At 39.5% G+C, this 19,247-nt stretch overlaps 1 protein-coding gene across 1 annotated transcript in view; it reads left to right on the forward strand.

Annotated features, from left to right (window-relative positions):
* Window positions 1–19,247, forward strand: part of MAN1A2 (mannosidase alpha class 1A member 2) — a 136,159-nt gene that overhangs the window by 97,072 nt on the left and 19,840 nt on the right. Inside the window, exons 9-10 of the mRNA XM_063394265.1 lie at window positions 11,582–11,697; window positions 17,362–17,581. Of these exons, the coding sequence (XP_063250335.1) occupies window positions 11,582–11,697; window positions 17,362–17,581 (336 nt within the window). The remainder of the gene's footprint in view (window positions 1–11,581; window positions 11,698–17,361; window positions 17,582–19,247) is intronic.

The raw sequence follows: 19,247 nt of genomic DNA on the forward strand, positions 1-19,247 counted from the left end.
AAATGGTGCGATTTTCAAATATTGGCAAAAAAAAATTCAATTACTGTCACTAAGTCAGTGGAAATACTGGGCGAATATTCCAGCTTTTTATGCCTGCCTGTACAGCTGGTTTGAGGCTAATGCTCTTGGGCTGAGCTAGGTAATTAACCAAACTGCTTCATTTAAACTCTTGCAGGTAATAGACAAACCATAAGCAATGCATCCTATCTATTTTCATTTGTGATATGGTTTTGTATCAAATACATAGCACCATCTGTCTACATTTATTTTTCAGAATTTAAAGGAACAGTGAAAATAAATTTGATGTAAATGGATATAACAGGGTTAAAGATGGTAAGAAAACTGCTGCATTCAGTAGACTCCAAGACCTGGGGATTCCTCCTTCTCAGCTCTTGAAGCCCAGCCAGGTCCAAGCGTCTCCATGCCTGGCTGATGGATGTGACTGCTGAAGTTCCCATTTGCAGTCAGGACATATTCCACAGATGCACACATGCATTCAGAGGACACTGTTGCAGCTGCCCACACACAGCCATGCCTTTGCAGCACCCCCGTGTAGTCCTGCCACAACTCACCTGCAGCATACCCACAGGTAGCCAGGTTTTGATGCTCCTCATGTTCACTCTCAGATAGATGCATGGGCTTGCACTTTCCACGTGTCCAAGTGGAAAGTGCAAGCCCATGCATGGAAGTGCATGGGCTTCCACTTTCCAAGTGTCCTCATATCATGGACCCTTCAGATATTAGCAGGCTCTCAGTCCAATGCCTGTGCTTGCCCCCTGGACCTGTGCAGCCATCAGCACAGAGCTTGGGTCTTTCCAGATGCAGGTCTCCTGCTGTCCAGCTGGGAGTTTGCTAATGAACTACACACGCACTCAGGATTAAATTTGCTGGCAAAAACAAGCACACACAGTTGCTGGCATGTAAACCTAGGACCCTGTGACCTCTGAGCTCTGCCACCCAGCTCTCCCAGCCCCTAGAATCTGCAGACCCTTTTGGATGAAGATGGTGCTGTCACACTCCGCCTATCACCTTGTGAGAATGTGAACACTGAGAAAAAATCAGCATGTCAGCTGAAGGGTATTGCCCTGACAGTGTGAGCTCTGTCTGATCCATAGGGAGAGTGGCTCTCTTGAATGAAAGCCTTCAAGGGTGCTACAAGATAGAAATCCAGATCCTGATTTATTTATCAGTTATTGGGCCTTTCATTTTTAAAATAAAGCAAGAAACCCTTTCAGTCTTTACCTGCCTCTGGGAGATGAAAACCCTTGCAGATGGCAAGGTGAAGTGAATAATACTGAAGAATGAAGTAGTCTTTCAAAAGATTAAAGAAACACTGCAGATACATATTTCAGATAAAATATAATTGCAGCATAAATTAACAGGTTTATAGTGTAGTCAGAGAGAGTGAAAGAATGCTAGTATTGGAAAACCTGTATTTGCCAGCTGAAGCTGCTCATAGACTCCTTTAACTATGAAGATACTATACATTCTCTCTCCTACCCTTATTTATTTACTACATGCATTGCTTAGTACTAGGAGTATCTTAAATTATGTCTGTGAATACCTGTACCTTCTTTAAAGAAACAAGCAATGCCATGAGTCAGGAAAAATAAAACTGTGAAGTGTATTGTCAAGTTCTGACAAAACATCCACAACCTAAAAAGAAGCAAAAGGAATTGGGTCAAGTAAGCCTGTATATTCCAAAGTATCTTCCAAAACTCATCAGATAACTACTTTTTGTTTAGACTTTTGAATAATAATTTCTAATACTTTAACTTGCCAATGATTATTTTTCCCCTTCAGCATAAGGAAAAGATTTTGTCTCTCTTAAACAGAAAGGGTGCAGAATTAAAATAATTGCATAGTTCCCAACTTGACCGCATTTTTGCACATTTATTTGATTTAGCAAGTTAATTTTTTTTTTTAATTCGTATTTGGAACATCATTTATAGAACTGGAGATATGTGATCTATGTGATAGGTTGTTTGGACATTGGTGTAAGCATGTATTTATGTAGGTTTTTCTATTTGAAATCTGCTTTCAGTTTATTACATTATGAACAAATGAAATTACAGCATTATTTCTAGACTTCCAGCAGTAGGCATGCTGTTGCATATGAGGAGGTGGGGGTGGTTCTTTGCAGTTTAATTTTTATGCTGTCTTGGCAGGTGTCCTTAATTTTACTCTCCAATTTATTTTGTGTTGTTCTGTCCTTAGGAACATGCATGTGTTTTGAATAGAAAATAATCTGTGTAATCTCTGCTGGGTAATTCCCCTTGCACTTTTCCTTTACAACTTCGTACAAATGTAATTAGCTGTGTTCCGAGAAAAAGCTGCATTCAAATTTGTTTATTCATTAGAAGCCAAGAGCAAGATAATCTGTTAAAACTTTATTTTAATGAAATACAACACAACTGAGCATTACAGGAAATATGCTTTCATAAGACTACAAGGTTAAGACGTTTTGTTGGTCTGCTGTGGAAGATGCTGAAAAAGGTGAACAAATAAAAGCTTTATTTAGTGTGTTAAAGCTTCTAGTGTTATTGGAAGGTTGGACTTGTATACGAATTATGCATTTGAAAAGGAGTGCCTATAAATAATTCCTAAAGAAAGGATTTGGATATGGTGTAACTTTGGGTTATGAGAATGATTGCATACATTGGTAGGCAAAGAGATGAATATTTCATTTTGCTGTACCACCAAGCTATACTTGTAGAGCATGATCTTGGTGGGGAGTGCATCAATAGCTAGAATTTGGGATTTGTCCCACAGCAGCTTTCCCATTTATCTTTCTCACTGTGAATTCAGTAAATTCATCTGTATTAATGAAATCTGACATGTTTAGGGTACTGCCTGATATTTTTGAGAGTTTACACTGATGGCTTTGAAGACATTAACTTAAAATGATCAGGGAGTAAAAAGTTAGCCTTTGACACATGCTCTGTGAGTTTTTAGAGTTTGATTTCCTGTGGAATTTCACTATTTCTTTGATAATTTTATGCCTGAAGCTGCGTTTTTGAACCATTCTTGACTTACTAGTTTCTTATGAAAGGGAAGCCTACCAAAGGCCAGTTACAAACTTGTTACAGCCTTATTAAACTTCCTTGGTTTTATTTTATTCCTTCTCTGTAATGTGTTGGAGTCTGTGCACTTAAGTGTTTCTGTCGATGCTCTCTAGATGATTGGTAAATTTGGATGATGCATCTGTTGTCACATCTGACATCTGTTTCTTTTTATTCTGTCTTCAGTATGTGAGACTTGATATTCTGAGTTCTGTGTGGAGATGTACCTGCTCATAGCCACATGAGAAACATTTCCAGTTTGGTGACATTGAGAAGAGAGGGTCTATAGTTCTGTTCAGGGAGCATTGAATGTATCTTACCCACAGCTTCTTTTAATCCTGAAGTTCCACCAGGAGTTGGACTGTGCTTGTTAGCAGCAAGCTAAAATACCCTCTCGACTTGAGGCTCGTGTGATCCTGCAGATATGGTCCCATATGACTTATATAGTCAAGTAAGAAAGAGGTGGTGATAATACAGTCCACATATGGTGTGGTAGCTCAGTCTCAGTCACAGAGCATGGACTGAACAGGTCTTAAAATCAGCACAATTTCCAGCACTTACATAGTGATCAGAACTTGAGGTGGCTGCATGTGCCATTTCAGGCATCTGTCATAAGAAGAAAAATAAAGAACTACATAGGCTGAAGTTTAGGAGAAAGAAACAGAGTAATCTGGATTTATATTGCATGTGGTGTAATCCAAAAGTACGTAAAAAACAGGGAAGCTTCTCGGAATCACTTTTGATTGTCAGCTTCCATGTGCTATATATATACACATATATATGTACATATATAAACTGCCTTGTCTTGATGCAACTTGAAGGGTGAAGTTTTTGACAGTGCTTTTGCCAGCTGATTTGGTACAGATGAGTGTTGGACTAGATTTAATCTAATAAAGGTTTCCCTCTCCCATGTTCTTGTTTATAATCTTCAAGAGGAGAATTCAGATCTTCAAGGAAGATCAAGGTGAATAAACTAAAGCGTGTAATGACTTTAAAAGCTTGTAAATCCCCCTATATATATACTCTTATTCAAAAGGGACTCTTTGGGTTTTAGGCATATACCTACAGCAGTATTGTTTGGATGTTACCCCTTTTACCTGCTTTTCACAGCCACCCTTTCAAGTAAAAAAAAGTTACCAGAGACAAACATGCACATGACTTCCCATCAATCCACTGGAAATCCCAGCGGCTTTGTTAAAGCTGCCCACATAGTTGGGATTTAGAGTGACTCCAAACTTGGCCGAGAGGCAGGTGTGCTTCATTTGGGTGGCTCTGTGGGTGAGTGTAATAACCTTGAAAAGACAACTTCAGGTGATTAAAAGGCCACTTCTCAGTAAACACACCGACATAAGGATTTAATATGTTTCTAATTTTAGCATGTGGACTTGATGTATTTAGTTGATTGGTGTTTAATTCCTGAACTTGTCTTCTGAGAGATGACCTAAATCTTTCCAGAATTATAAATAATAGCTGGAATGTTTTGATGTTTTGATGTTTCAGGAAAGTTTGAATACAAAAAAAAAAAGAGAACAGTTGTTCCAACTGTGAATTCCTGAGAGTGAAAGTACAGTCTATTGTAAGATACCAAATTAGGATACTCCTTTGACATTACAAAATCATAAATTACATTCAGTCTGAAGAAGTGTTTTGATTCTAAGAACACTAATTACCTAAAAATGTGTATTAGTTGGCTAGTTATACTTGCTGGTCTGTTTCAAAGTATTTCTATTGTCTTTGGACACACTTGAATTGTGCAAGTTTAGCCATTTTTAATCTTTAGTTTTATAGTCCCTACAGGTCTAGGAAGTAATTTTGCCTAATTTTATTATATGAGAAACTGGTAGCACTTATAATTAAGATTGCGTAATACTTTTCCTTAAGTGATTGTGTTTTCAGTTTCTTGTAGCTGCCAGACTTTAGTTCTTCCAGCTGGAATATTCTGTCTGCTTCAAGCTGTTCTGTTGGGTTTCTTTAAACAACTTTGACAAAAATGCTTTAGTCATCTCCAAATGAAACTGGAAATGGAATGTGATTCTACTCAGATTAAAGTTTGTTTTTTCAAAGAGTACAGTTAAGGAACTCAAGAACCATCCATATTTTTCTGAGCCTTGTTGAAATATTCACACCTAGTTTCTCCATCTGGAGTATTTAGAGTTCAGCTGCTCCATGCTCCAGAGCTGTGTGTGCTGAGCAGGCGTGATCACGCACCCGCAGGTTGGGAGGAGCAGAGCGAGGAGTTTCGTGTTGCTGGATTCTGTTGTGGCACCAGGCAGTAGAATGGGAAGCAGCATCTGTTCAGCCACCTCCCAAATGATACATGCTTAACTTATAGTCTTCAAATGTGGTTCTGTTATATGAGACCCTGCATGTTTTCAGAAAAATTCTCATGCTGGTCATGTGTTCCTTAATGACATATAGTTTATATTTGACTAAAAATTGCACCTTCACCTCCTTTTATCAGGGCTGCCTCTGCTGCAGTTAATTTACAAGTGGTTGCACTTTTAAGCCAACCACTATGGCTTATGACATCCTGAGGTTGAATTTCTGCTGTGAGTTGCAGCAGCTGCAATTTCCAGGGCCTCAGCTTTCTGGATTAAAGGATTAGAAGGGGAGCTTGCACCTATTTAGAGCAGCTGAGGAGCAGTAAGTCCAACTACATGAAGTAAAGATTGAACTGAAATTTAATCAGCCAGCCTGAAGACAAACAGAAAAACAATTCTTTGAAAGTTTCCTGCACAGAGAAAGAGGGTTCTTGCAATGTAAGGCTAGAACAACTAATGGTGATGGGGTATGTGGGTTTCTTAATGAAAGTCAGTATTAGCTTAATCGCTTTGCTACCCCCTCCTGGTCACTTAACTTTTTCACTCTTGAACTCCTTCTCTGACATACTACAATAGCACTTTGTCAGTTTATGATCCTTGAGGAAGATCAGCCTCCCTTTTTATTGCTTCCTTCTCTTGTTGCAAAGTAGTTCTGTACTATACTCTTGATTAAAATGAATCACTCGTTTGTTTATCTTGGTGTTTCCAGTCTACTGAGTTTTGCTTTATTTTAAAGTCAAAAGTAACAATTACGGTTCCTAGATTTAAGTTTACAAATAGCCAAGTAAGTAATTTTTGCTTGGTTGTTCTCTCTCTGTCTCTAGTTTACAATATTGAATCAGTGTTGTAGTTACAGCTGGTGAATTAAAAATACTGTGGGCAGAGTCGGTCCCCATCTCCACCTGCTTGTGCTTCTGCACTGCTCCAATGTTATCTCACCACCTTGCTTTCCAGCAGCACAGGCTGTGCATGCTAAACACGCCCCTGCTCAGTATTGAATTTCTTTTTTTTTTTTTATTCCATGTGCAGTAAGCGATGCAGGAGCTTTCTGCCGAGGGTGGAGGTGCCCTGGGGTCAGGGAGGGGCAGTGGCTCGCTCCTGTCTGCTCCTGGCTAGCAGGAAGCCTCGCCCTCAGGTGTTTGGGCTACAGCATCAGTTCTGGCATGGTCTGCTGCCTTTAATACAATGCCTGGCTTCTTTCTTTATTCTTGCTCCTTGCCAAGAAATGACAATTGAACAATTAAGGCACAAAGCAGAGAGGGTTTAGCAAATCATGAACTGTTTTAAATTTGCCTCATTAAGCTGCTGTTAACTACTTAAAGCCATCTGCTTAAAAATAATTTGCACATCTTAAGTTTGCTCTAGAGAGCAGGTAGACCTTCATTAGAACAGGTTTCATTATTAATGTTATCTTTAGGGGGCTGTCAGTTGTTGTGGGAAACATGCTGTTGCTCACTGAACCAAACTTTCCCTGTAAACAAAAGGAAGTGTTGGTAACTTGCAGTCTGTGACCATAACCGTGTTCTTGGGAACCACTGCCCTTCATGTGGAAACTGGCTTGGTGTGGAGGAAGTTATTTACAGATATTAGGTGGGTCTTGGTATGACAAATGAGAATGAGCTGTGTGAATGCATAGTATCCCTGTTATCTACAACCATCCCCAAAAATAAGTCCTGAAGAGAAAGAACAGCCAGATCCATCTCAGTGCCTCAGCTGTCATTGAGGAGGAGGAACCTTGTTGCCTATGCCTTGAAGAGCTGTTTGCAGGAAAAAAAAGTTTATTTGTCTCCCCAGATTTGTAAAGAAACAATTTCACTTAGAGAGAACAAATCACCAGAGCTCTGCAGACTCTCCCTCCTCTGTGGGGCTGAAATCCAGCGGTATTTCAGCGAGACTGAGTGCGCCCTGTCTGACCTCCTGCCTGGTGCTGTGGTTCAGTTCTGTCCCGCTTCTTGTCTGGGGAGACTGTGTCAGCAGTGGGCTCATGGATTGCTGGTACCAATATCATTTGGAGAGAAACTATCCTTAGAATGTTAAGTGATGGTGTGAGGTTTTAAAAGAAGGACCCCCTTTCAGTCTGTGGGAGAGAGGTAGATCTAGTTTTTGGCATGTTAGCTGAGACACAATATGTTACTCAGTGTAGATCTTTTATCAATACATTAAAAACTCATTAAAGTATTGCTCTGAAATTGATTAGTTTGTTGTTCGTTGAGGGTTGTTAACAGTTGAGTGCTGTTTATTAAGAAGAAAAATGCCAATATTTAACAGGGTGTAAATCCTTTGTAGTAGCTGAGCAAAAATGTTGTAATGAACTTGAAATATCATTGTCTTTCTGTTAGGGTTTTATTTGTCTCTTTTTGGCAAGAAGAATCCTTACAAACAGACTAACTGCACAGATTTGCACACAATATGCTTTCAAATTTGACAAACCAGAAAAAAATACAGGGTTTCTTGTAATTGCATTTGGTTGCAAAAGTTGAAGGTGTTCTTTCCAGCTGCAGCTACTGTGTCTTCCAGTTTGAAAAGAATTCCAAAGCAATCCTTGACTGGAATCCTTTTATTTTTGCTCAGTCATCTAGGCCTGCATTTGAAAAAATGTAGAATGAAGAAATTTCCCAAATATGTCTTGATTTGAAGGAATGAATGTTCTAAAAATGTATACATTGAACAGAACATGTGGCTTCAGCCACATTTGTTGTGCTATCATACTTCTGTTCTTTTTGCTATATTTGTCTTAATCTGGAACAAATTCTACTTCAGGATTTCACTGTAAAACAGCTCTTCAAAATAAAAACCTTTATGTGACAAAGAGCTAATTAAATTATTCTTGTAGATCAAATATGTGAAAGAAAGAATCCATTTTAAGATTTTCAAAATGCTTGTACTTAATGCTTTTCTTCTCAGTTGTTTACTGAGCAGTACCCAGTGTCAAGATGTTATTGTAAGCTCAGTTATTCAAATCACATGTTATTCCTTTTTGGTACTCTGGATTGACATGAAAGGTTAAGGCCAGTGTGAAAATATCAGTAAATTTTATATGAAAAACATTTTTCTGGGCAAAACATTCTAAGTTGAGCTGACTTAAGTCTTTGAATCCAATTGAGCTATAGCTCAGATAGCAGGAGAGAGTGATAACCACTGTAGACCTTCTGATAAGTTTGGATAGGGAGTTTTGTTTTTAGAGAGAATGATAAGTGATGACCCAAATCTACAATTTGCACCAGTTTGCTGGTGCAAATTGTAGTAATTTTTGCTAAGGAATTTTGCTAAGGAATCAATTTGCTAAAGAATCTTGGAAAATATTTTTTAGCATTTCCACTCTAGGTGAGAGCAAATTGTCAGACCCACAATTGGGCGCAAATTGTGTTTTTAGTAATTTCTACTTAGAGTTCTTGTAAAATGCAGCAAATTCTTCTTTAGCAACACCTTCAGACACCAGCAGAAAACCTGAAGAAGGTTTTGCCAGGGTGCAGTTAATGCAGCTGCAGAAGTTGGAAAACTCACTGCATTTAAACCTTTTTTCAGCTGCTGCATTGGCCTCCTTTTCACTTCCATCCTCTTTTGGCTATTTTTGTGGATGGGGAGAGGACAGGGACATAAAGACAGCTGCATCTTGATGCAGCCAGCTCCCCTGAAATACCATCTTATATTCCAACCAGAAATATTTCATATGTCCCTCTCCTGCTGCTGAAGAGAAGGAACAGGATCCGTTTGCCCTTTTGGCAGGTCTTCCCTCTGGTCCAGCTGTGAAAGGCTGGGGAATGGAGTAGCCCACTGGTGAATGAGAGAGGGAGCCTTGAAAACTCTGGGCTGGTCAGAGCTGGAGTGAGGTATGCATAAAAGGAGCAAGGAAAGTGCTGCTGCTGGGAGTGGCAAGGCCCTTGAAAGGCTTTAGCTCCTTACCATGTGCTTCTCTACTTGCTGAAAGGCAGGAGGATCTGAATCTGAGAGGCTTGAGCAGCCCTATTCTCTGCACAAAGAAGGTGCAAAAAAGGCTGTCTAGGGCATGGCTCTGAATCCTGTGCCCCCAATGCTTCTGGTGCCTGTGTTCCCTGTACTCTTGTCTAAGAGGAGAAGCAATGTGAAGGAGAGGAGCTGCTGACAGAAGAGGACAGTTCTCAAATGACTGCCTGGAGAAGTAGACGTGAAATGGGACATGTTGCTGATAATTGACTTTTGAAACACACCTGGAATGTGGATTTCTCTGTTTAGGAAATAAACCTTTTCCACTCATCTTTCCTGTCCCAAATCCAGCTGGAGCTTCTACAAGAACGCTGCTGAGGGTTCTACAGCCTGTCCTTGTTGGGACCTGAGTGCATCTGTCAAGGAGGTGTGGCTGAGGATCATCCCTGACTCAAGTGACAGAGCTCAGCTGGGGATGAGGCAGCAGCTTAAACAGAAATAGTTTTAAACTGTCTCTTGTGGAGTCAGACCCTGAGCAGTGCTGGCCAGCATGAGTTGTAGCTTTGAAGTCTTGGGATAGTTTATGGTTTTTAAATTTTTTTTCCCGAAAACCACAGATCCTTGTTTATTGTGTCTACTTAAGAATGTAATTGTAAATTGAAGAAGTAATTTCTAGCCCTTGTGTTTGTGTAAGAGAGTGAGTCATGACCTGAATGTCCTCTTACAGCTCAGGGTGAGAAAGCTTATGAAAACTCATAATCACTGAGTAACTGGGTGTGAAAAGGCAGTCAAGGAGATTCAGAGGTATAAGAGAAGGGCATGAAGTAATTTGCTTCAAATTCACAACTTGAAACTAAATGAGAAAGCTACAGGCTCTCTACTTGCTCCTTTCTTTGTTTAGAAATCCATTTTTAAGTAGCAGAGGAGCCAAGAGGCAGCTAGAAGAGTTGGGATAGCAGCATCTACCAGCTCTAACCTCCTACTCACATCTTCAGAGACAAGCAGACATGCTGTGGTAGGGTGGTGCTTGCAGGAAAAAAGAACAGAAGGAGAGTTCAACCTCTCTTTTGCACCTTTATCCCAGAAAAACTGTGAATAATACCACTTTTTTGAGGTATTTTGTAAAAGGAAGTGTCATATCTTTTCTTTACCCAGTGAAAGCATACTTGCATGACTCAACCAGCCATGCTTAGGGCAGTGAATTTCTGGCATTGTGACAATGTTGGTGTTAAACATTTCCCTCGCCTAACTTCAGGACTCTAAGACTGTTCTGGTGCCACTGTTTTGAGGGCTGTAACATCAGGAAAGAGAAGGTTGTGTGTGTTGTGTTTGGAGTAATTCATTAAATCTCACAGAGTGGAGCTTTTTGAATGAAAGGTGTACTGAGTGAGTGCTTACCCTGGTTGGAACAGAAGCTCCAAGGCTGCCAGACCATCAGTGGGCTTTTTGTGGGGAAGTATGACAGTTCAGCCACAGAGAAACACAGATAGTTCCCAAGTGGTCTCTCAGCACAGAACAGCAGTGACACTATTTGTGAAAGGCAACCTCTGCAAGGGAAAGAAAAAAGGAAAAAGGGAGACAAAAAAGAAATCTGTGTGTCAGGAGGTTCCGTTTATGTTCTGGTGCATTCTAATAGTGAAGCAGCCTTACCCTGTGGCACATGGCACAGCTCTGCATTGCTGCTCAGGCACAGTGGAACAGAGCAGGGCTTGTGTTGTACACTGCAAAGGCAGCTTGCTTCCCTTTTGACTAAAAGAATGCCAATAAGAACATCTAGTTTGAGGAATTCATTAGTCTGTTGAGTAACTACTCTGTTAGAAATAAAAATCTGCTGTAAAGGTTGGATTCTGTGTCGTTCATGGATGGCAGTTTGGAGCCAGCCATGTGACCTGGTTCCATCCTGGATGCAGAGGTCTTAGGAGGTTTTCTACATGCTTTTTTCACATATACCTTAAAAAACTAAAACCTAAAACCCCCAAACCCTAGCAGCAAAACAGTTAGGTTCTTTGGAATGAAGTAAAAACAGAGGTTAAAGTACATTTTTGATATGAGGGATAGCATGAACAGAATGACAAACAGGGAATACATACAGAAGGTTCTATGCCTGTGATGTAAGTTTGGAGGGGAAGGAGTGCAGTGCAGCTTTGTCCTGCTAAACAGGCCAAAAATGTTTATAATTCTACAGCAGTAGGCCTTAAAAACCTAAGTTTATGTTTTGAATAAATCTAAGGTGCTATTACATAACAACTTCAACCTTTTTTTTTGTTTGTTTTCTTCCCTCTTTGCCTTCTACAGATCACACATCCGTGGGCGGGCTGGGAGACAGTTTTTATGAATATTTATTGAAAGCCTGGCTTATGTCAGACAAGATGGACACGGAGGCAAGGAAAATGTACGACGATGCAATTGAGGTGATTATAATTCATTGAGTTTTCCAATACTGCGGAACCGTCTTTAATAATTTTAAGGAAATTAAATTAAATTTTAAAAAAACCCTAGGCAGAAAAAACCACCACCAACCACAGGACTTGTTTTGATTATGTAAGTTTTAAGAAATCAAGTGATGAATAATACTAGCTTTCACTCTGAGTACTTTAAAAAGTATTATTGTGGAATACATGTGATGCAGATTATTGTGCTAAAAATGATACAATTGTCCCAAATGGTACAATGTAAAAGCCCAAACTGTAATTTATTAATAGGAGATCTAGCAACCTTGAGATGTGTGCAGAACAACCAAGTCACTTTTTTCCAGTGTTGAGAATTCACCATTCTAGGACCTGAAGTTCCAACTTGTTTCATTCTTTGCATTATTTTCTAAGGCATTTACATGTTCCATATTTACCTTGTAAAACGTCATTCCTGTTTCTATGGTTCTTTCATGCTGTGGTCTTAATCTCTGTCACAGACCAAGAAATGCTTGCCCAAGCAGGGCAGTACCACAGGATGGTTCAGAGGGATTTGGGGTGGGGGCCTTTCTGTGGTGGCTCTGAGCTTTTTGCTGCCCAGCTCTTCCTTTTCCAGTTTCCCCATCTTCTCTCAGCAGCCTCTCATAGTGGTGCCCACTGTGCCACCATTCCTCTGCTACAGTTCAGACACAGAAAGTAACTGAGCTGCTGTGAGTCACGTGAGCTGTGGTACCAGCAGCAGCAGGGACTGTGTGGTCTCGTCCCAGAGCTGATGTGTGGTTGGTGCCTGATGTGTTCCAGGCTCTGGGCATGCCCTGTTGCTTTCAGTGTAAATTTTTATAACTTAGTTTTACTGTGGTCAGTCTTCTAAAGCAAAACACTTGTTCTTGGTGTTCTCAAAATTCACATTTTAAAAGATATATAGTGAAAGTTCTAGTACAAAATTGCATTGAAGCAGTAATATCTCTTATTCCTGACCTGAATTTGATTACATTTGACTTCCAGCTGCTTTGACTTGTTCCTTCTCTACATTGTTTTAAAGGGTTATCTGCACCATATAGCTGGTTACTATCGGATGTACAATAGACATTCTCTCCTGAAAGAAAAATGCTTTTCTTTTGGTCTCACAATATAAAACAGATTTTGAATTATTTCTTAAGCTTTTTTCTATTAATTTTTTAGTGTCTTGAGTATGGAGACAGCAATGTAAAGGTTCTTCTAATGTGATTCTTCTTCTAACTGATTCCTTCTTGGTTTTATCCTCTTCAGCCAGCCAGGAGCTCTGTTTGCACTCTTAACCTTTGCCTCAAACCATCATCCACTTTCCAGTTGCTTTATTCTGAAGCTGGTTATAATCTTTTTGATTTACTACTTTCCTGCCACTGTGATTTACATTCCCGATTCCTCAGTGTTTGACCTTACACTTATCTCTTTTGCAACACATTGTTCAGGCAAAACCCATTTTGTCACCTGCTCTCAGTGATTTTGCAGAACTGACTTTTTCTTTATCATTATCTACAGTTCCATCAATTTTTGTGTCATCTGCAATTTTGTTCTAGCATTTTTCTTGGAAATCATTGTTAGAAATACTGCCCAGTGTTGAATAAAGTATCTATGCAGAATCTTCATGGGATAAGGATTTTTGATTTTCTCACAATTTTCCTTTTTTTTTTTTTTTTTTTTTTTTTTACTTTGAACTGTTCCAGCAAGCCAGCTTTTAATCCACTTCATATGTGCTGCTTTGAATTTGTTTAGGATAATAGTTTGTAAAATGCCAAGAAATTCTCAAAATCCCTAATATTCCTTGTATCAGCATACACGTATCAATCAAACATTTATTTTTGAAACCACATGATTCATTTTATATTATTGTTTTATTAACTTTTTAAACTACTGATAAAGCATTAGCTGTTTCCCAGTCCTTTTGAACTTCCTTACCTTTCCAGGGTTTGTTAAATTCTACATTACTGGTTCAAAACCATAGTTGTGTATTTTTAATAAGTTAAAATACAGTTTATGGGGTTCTGTGGGTTTAAAGGTGTTTACCAGTTGATATCTAGCTTCCATTGTGGTTACTCTGAACTATTTTACTCTGATTCTTAAACTGTGAACACTTCAAAATTAGAGGAAATAAATCCTCTTCACTGTAAACCATCTTGCAAACATTTTGTATGGGCACATCTCTAAATGGAGACAGAGCAAGACAAATTTGGGACCAGGTGATAACACTCTGTGGATGGGAGGGAGGAAAAGCCAAGCTGCTCCTCTTCATGTGTGATATGATCTGCAGTCCAAGCATCAGAGGGTTCCTTCAGCTTTCTCTCAGCTAAACCTACCCTGTCCATTTGAGTCTGCATAAGCTGTACTGATTTAAGTGCTGTGGAACACACTCTGTTTCAGAGTTTGTGTCTTTCCCACATCCTACTTGACACTGAAAGACACAAAGAGTCATTAAGTAGGATTTGCTTTGTATAACTGCAATTCGGTAAATGTTTTTAAGAGACCATTCCCTTACCATTCTTTTGTTCTTGCCTATAATATAGGTCTTCCTCCATAGCTAACACTTCTTATTCTTTGTTTTTCAAAATGTGGAGCAGAAGCTCTTTGCATCATTTGTGCAAGAAGGGGAAAGGTATAATAAGCCTTCCTCCCACTCACAGCGTTGAAACTCACAGAGTTGGAAATGTACTCAGCACCCACCAGACTAAAAGAATGTCTCTGTCCAGCCACACCTCACTCCCTTATCTTATTACAGCAGGGTGAGTTGAAGATGGACAACATAATTTCACTCCTAAGTCTTGCAGTAGATGGTGATATCTCATTCCTTGGAGCTATCACGGGGAAGAAAAATGCAGCATCTGTCCTTCAGATGTCATGGTTACAGATCCATGGCATATGAAGTCTTATCCAGGTCACCACGAACTTCCTAACATGAATACAAACAAGTTCTATATCCATAACCCCTCTGTATATAACATGGGTGCAGTCTTCCACTGTAAAGGACACTTCATTGCTGTGTGCTAGTATGGAAATTCACAGCTATGATAAAAGCTGAAATTGTGAAACTTGTTGGGAATTTTTTGTGGTGATAAAAATTGAGGATGGGGCTCTTAACTTTGCTTTCAACATCATCATGTGGGCCTTCCAGCTAGTCTGGTTTCAAGTGTCTTTCTTTCCTTCTCACATCAGCTGGAGGATAGGTAAGCTTCCTTTTGATCTGCTGCCTTGAGTAGTCTAATCTGTTAGGCTCATAAATTTGATCCTCAATCTTTCTTACTGCACAGCATTAGGGAGCTAAAAGAAGGATTCAGCAGTGTGCTTGACTGTCACAACATAGCAAGTACTGCTGCAAGACAGCTCAGAAAATGCTATTTTTTGTAGTCATAAAAAGCACATGAACTTCAGAGAACATTCAGGTTTTGCATAGAATCACAGAATATTTTGAATAGCAAGGGACCCTCAGGAATCATTCAGTCCAGCTCCTGGCCCTGCATAGGACACCCCAAGAGTCACACCATGTGCCTGAGAGTGTTGTCAAAACACTTCCTGAACTCTGTCAGGCTTAGTGCTGTGACCACTTCCCTGGGGAGCCTGTCCCAGTGCCCAACTACCTTCTGTGTGAAGAACCTTTTCCTGCTGTCCAACCTAAACCTCCCCTGACACAGCTCCAGGCCATTCCCACGGGTCCTGTCACTGATCTCAAGAGTGAAGAGATCAGTGCCCTTCCCTCCACTGCCCCTCATGAGGATGTTGAGGACTGCAATGAGGTCTCCCCTCAGTCTCTTCTCTAGGCTGAACAAACCAAGTGACCTCAACCACGCCTGTTGCTGAGGCATTTCGCAGACAAAGGAAGCTCCTTCCATTAGTTAATCTCTTAGTTAATGTGAACTAAATCTTCTCTTTGCGAGTTGGGATATACACGCCCACTCTGGTTTGTGTATACTCCTTGTAGTCCAGCTGGATGTCATTGCTTTGTGGTTCCTGTTTGAGTGCTCTGTGGCCTCAGCCATCCAGCCCAGGATCCAAATGCCACGTCTATCCCAACCTGCACAAACTTTTGTTATCTGCTGGGCAGTGCTCCCAGCAATGCCCAGCTGTCCCTTGTTAATTACTGTGAATATTAATCATCATTTTTCTGCAGCTGGCAGGCAGCAGGTTGTTGAATGATAAAGTATTTTGAGAGACTTGCATTTATGCTTGTGAAATGTTTCCTTTGCGATTCTCAGGATCTCACCTAGTTATTAAGTAGCTGATAGAACTTGATTTCCAGATTTCAACAACTACTCCTTCTACCAGGCAATTATTTTCAAGTCCAGAGGATGTGTTTTCTGCTCAGAAGAGGAGCATGTTGCACCTAGAACATGCTCTTCAGTCAAACCATGAAAGAAAATCTGGAGTAGAGGAGTAGCTCATGGAGAAGTATATAAATTTAACCTTTTTTGGCTATCCTGGGGCTAACCACAGCAATTTTGTCCCACTGGAAGTGCTTCTGCAACCATTTACTCCTCAACAGCTATGAAATTATGGGAAGATACAATTTGAAAGGAAATGTCACTAAACATTTGGAAGAAAATGCTTTCCTCTAGGAAATAAACAATCCATATGCTTTAGTGCCTTCCTGGTTTTCATTGTTAAAGTGGCTTTCCTTCAAAGAGATCTCAATTTTTATGTACCATGTGGTTGAAAAGTGTCAGTTTTGTCACAGTCTAGAATAATGGAATCAACAGAGTTAATGCTCCAGATCTTAGTATCCTTTCCAGTGGTAGTTTCCAGCAGATCCAGTATTTCCTGTACCAGTACTTTCAGACCAAATGAGGCTTGTACAATTAACCACATCAGGCTCCTTAGCAGCAGAAGGCAGTCATCAATGCCAAATTGCATGATGGTTAGAAAACCACCCTGGCAGCTGTCAGAGACTTACTTCTTTCTGCTCTGTCATTTATTTCTGCCTTCTTGTCTCTGGATCCTGCCATGACCACAAACCTCAGATCTGTCAGTGGTGTTAGTGAAGGAATTAGCCCAACAGGAGTGCAGACCAGCACTTTCTTTCATTACTTTGTCATTGTCTAATGCTAGACTTAGTAAATACTGCAGTAGGTTGGTGGGAATTGTGATTCTCTCTGAAAGAGGCTTAAAGCAACTGTTGTTCCATCTAGTTTGAGAACTTCGGGGTGTTAGGGCAGCTATTCTTCTAAGGAAAGGATACCATTTATAAGTCACAAGCAGCAACATATATTGGTACAAATGTGCAAAAAGAAAGCAGCATTTGCCTCATGTATAAAATAACCATTTTTTGTGAACAGCTGCTCTGACACCCGTCATTTGACAATGTGCATTCAGAAAGCTGCTGTGGAGAAGCTAGAAGGTGGCTGGAGCATTCCTGTCACTTCCTATTAAAGAGTGACTGAGGGTACATGTTTGCATATGTTGCTGACCAAAAGGTTTCAACATGGATGTGTTTTCTGAGTACTCACAGATTGCACAGAGCAACAAATAGGTACTTCCCAGAGTTAACAGTTAGACAAATATTTGTTTGAGCCATAAAATAAGTGCTGAAAAAGAAAATTATTTTTGTTTTGAAAATTGGTCTTTGCTCGATAAAGGAATGTTAATAAGTAAAACTTGCATATGAAACAGCATTTGAAAGTTCTCTTAATCTCTTTGTAGGCCATAGAAAAACATCTCATCAGAAAGTCCAATGGGGGACTGACCTTCATTGGGGAGTGGAAGAACGGGCATCTTGAAAGGAAGATGGGCCATTTGACCTGTTTTGCAGGTGGAATGTTTGCCCTTGGAGCAGATGGTTCCAGAGATGATAAAGCTGGACATTATTTGCAGCTTGGAGCTGAAATTGCACATACATGTCATGAGTCATATGACAGGACAAGTAAGACCTATTTTTAATCTAATTGTTTCAATAGTTGGAATACAGCAACTGTTGTAATTATTTTTAGGGTTTGTTATGGACATTGTCTAACATGCACTGGTTTTATACCGGTATGAATTTTTAACATCCATGTATTTACTTCTGCTCGGCATCATGGTGAGTAAATACAAACCCAGACTTTATGGTTCCTTCATCCTCAGTTTTGGATCAGTCAGCTAAGATAGATTATATGGGTATGGGGAGGAAGGAATTTGTGTGAACTCTTGTCCTCACAGATATATAGGGAAGTTTTTAATTTCATATATACTGTTCTTTGAGTTAGAGGGAAAAATTTGTGAATAGATTTCTACTGGTTTTAGTAATAGTGCATTCTGAGTAAGTGCAATTAAACAAGAGAGGATGAGGACTGCTGTGCAGACTGTGAGAAGGCCAAAGGCCTGACTAGTGAGGAGGCAGCATCAGACTTCATTGTTGGGCTGGAAGTCTCCCAAGGTCAGTCTTTTGGACCAGGTTTATTTTACATCTTTAGTAGTGACCTTGGTGCTTGAAGGGTACTGATTATGCTTAGGGTGGCCATATAGTTATAAGACATAATTAAAATGGAAGTAAGCAGGAAGATTTGAAAACTGGACTATCAGAAATAAGAAGTTCACTAGAAAAAGTCAGGAGCTCTTTGTCTGAACTGGGGGAGTTGAAAAATGTTCTGGTCTGTATCAGATGAAGAATTTTCAGCAGAGATTAGATAATATTAAGACTGCCTTAGAAGACATGTGTAATTTATCACCCAGAATACTCTGTATAAATCTGAATTTCAAGCAGAACAAATGCAGAGAAGGACCAAGAGAATGAATTGAGGGACAGAGCTTTTATCCTATTGTAGGGAAAATATGAGAGATTGGCCTGCTCAAGCTAGAAAAAATAATAGCGAAGAAAGGAACAAATTTATTGCCATCTCAAGGGGTAAACACTGAAAAGAAATAGTTATTTTAAGATATAAAAGAACACAGTTGTAACAAGAGCAAGATTTTTAAGCTCACTGTGAATAAGTGTAGGTTGGAAATTGGAAATGGTTTTGCATAGCTATCAGAGATGTGAGCTTCTGAAATACCTTCCCAGTAGAAATAATGGTAACTAAAACTTAAGCAGTTTTAAGATGAGAATTCATGTATTTATTCACAGGATTACATTGTATCATTGTATAGTTGCCTGTCTTTTTAAATAATTCAGTCACGCAAGTGATAATTTTATTTGGATAGCAACAGCTTTTAAAAAAGGAAAAGAAAAAAATATGAGTATGCTTAAGGAAAAAAGGTAGGACATAGCAGCTATTGCTGCATTCTGAAAAATTATATTTAAATGTTTAATTTGACATTTAGAAATAAGCAATGTTAAATTTACAGTTGTTTGAGCAGACCTAATTTTATTCCTTCAGATGTTTGTTCTATACCCTAAATAAGTCAAAAGATGGGCGAGATAAAAGTTTTTATTACATATTTAATGACTGTATAAGAACACATGAGCAAGAAAGACTGAAAGCTGTACAGACAGCTATAAATTTGCAATGCTCTTGTTTTCTTTTGTTCAGTCATGCAGTCCCAGGAATGTGAATTGTTTGTGCTTGGATGTTTTGGTTTTAATTTTCTGGACTGATTTTTCAAAGAAAATT

Source organism: Prinia subflava, chromosome 3 (genome assembly GCF_021018805.1).
Source record: "Prinia subflava isolate CZ2003 ecotype Zambia chromosome 3, Cam_Psub_1.2, whole genome shotgun sequence".
NCBI lineage: Eukaryota > Metazoa > Chordata > Aves > Passeriformes > Cisticolidae > Prinia > Prinia subflava.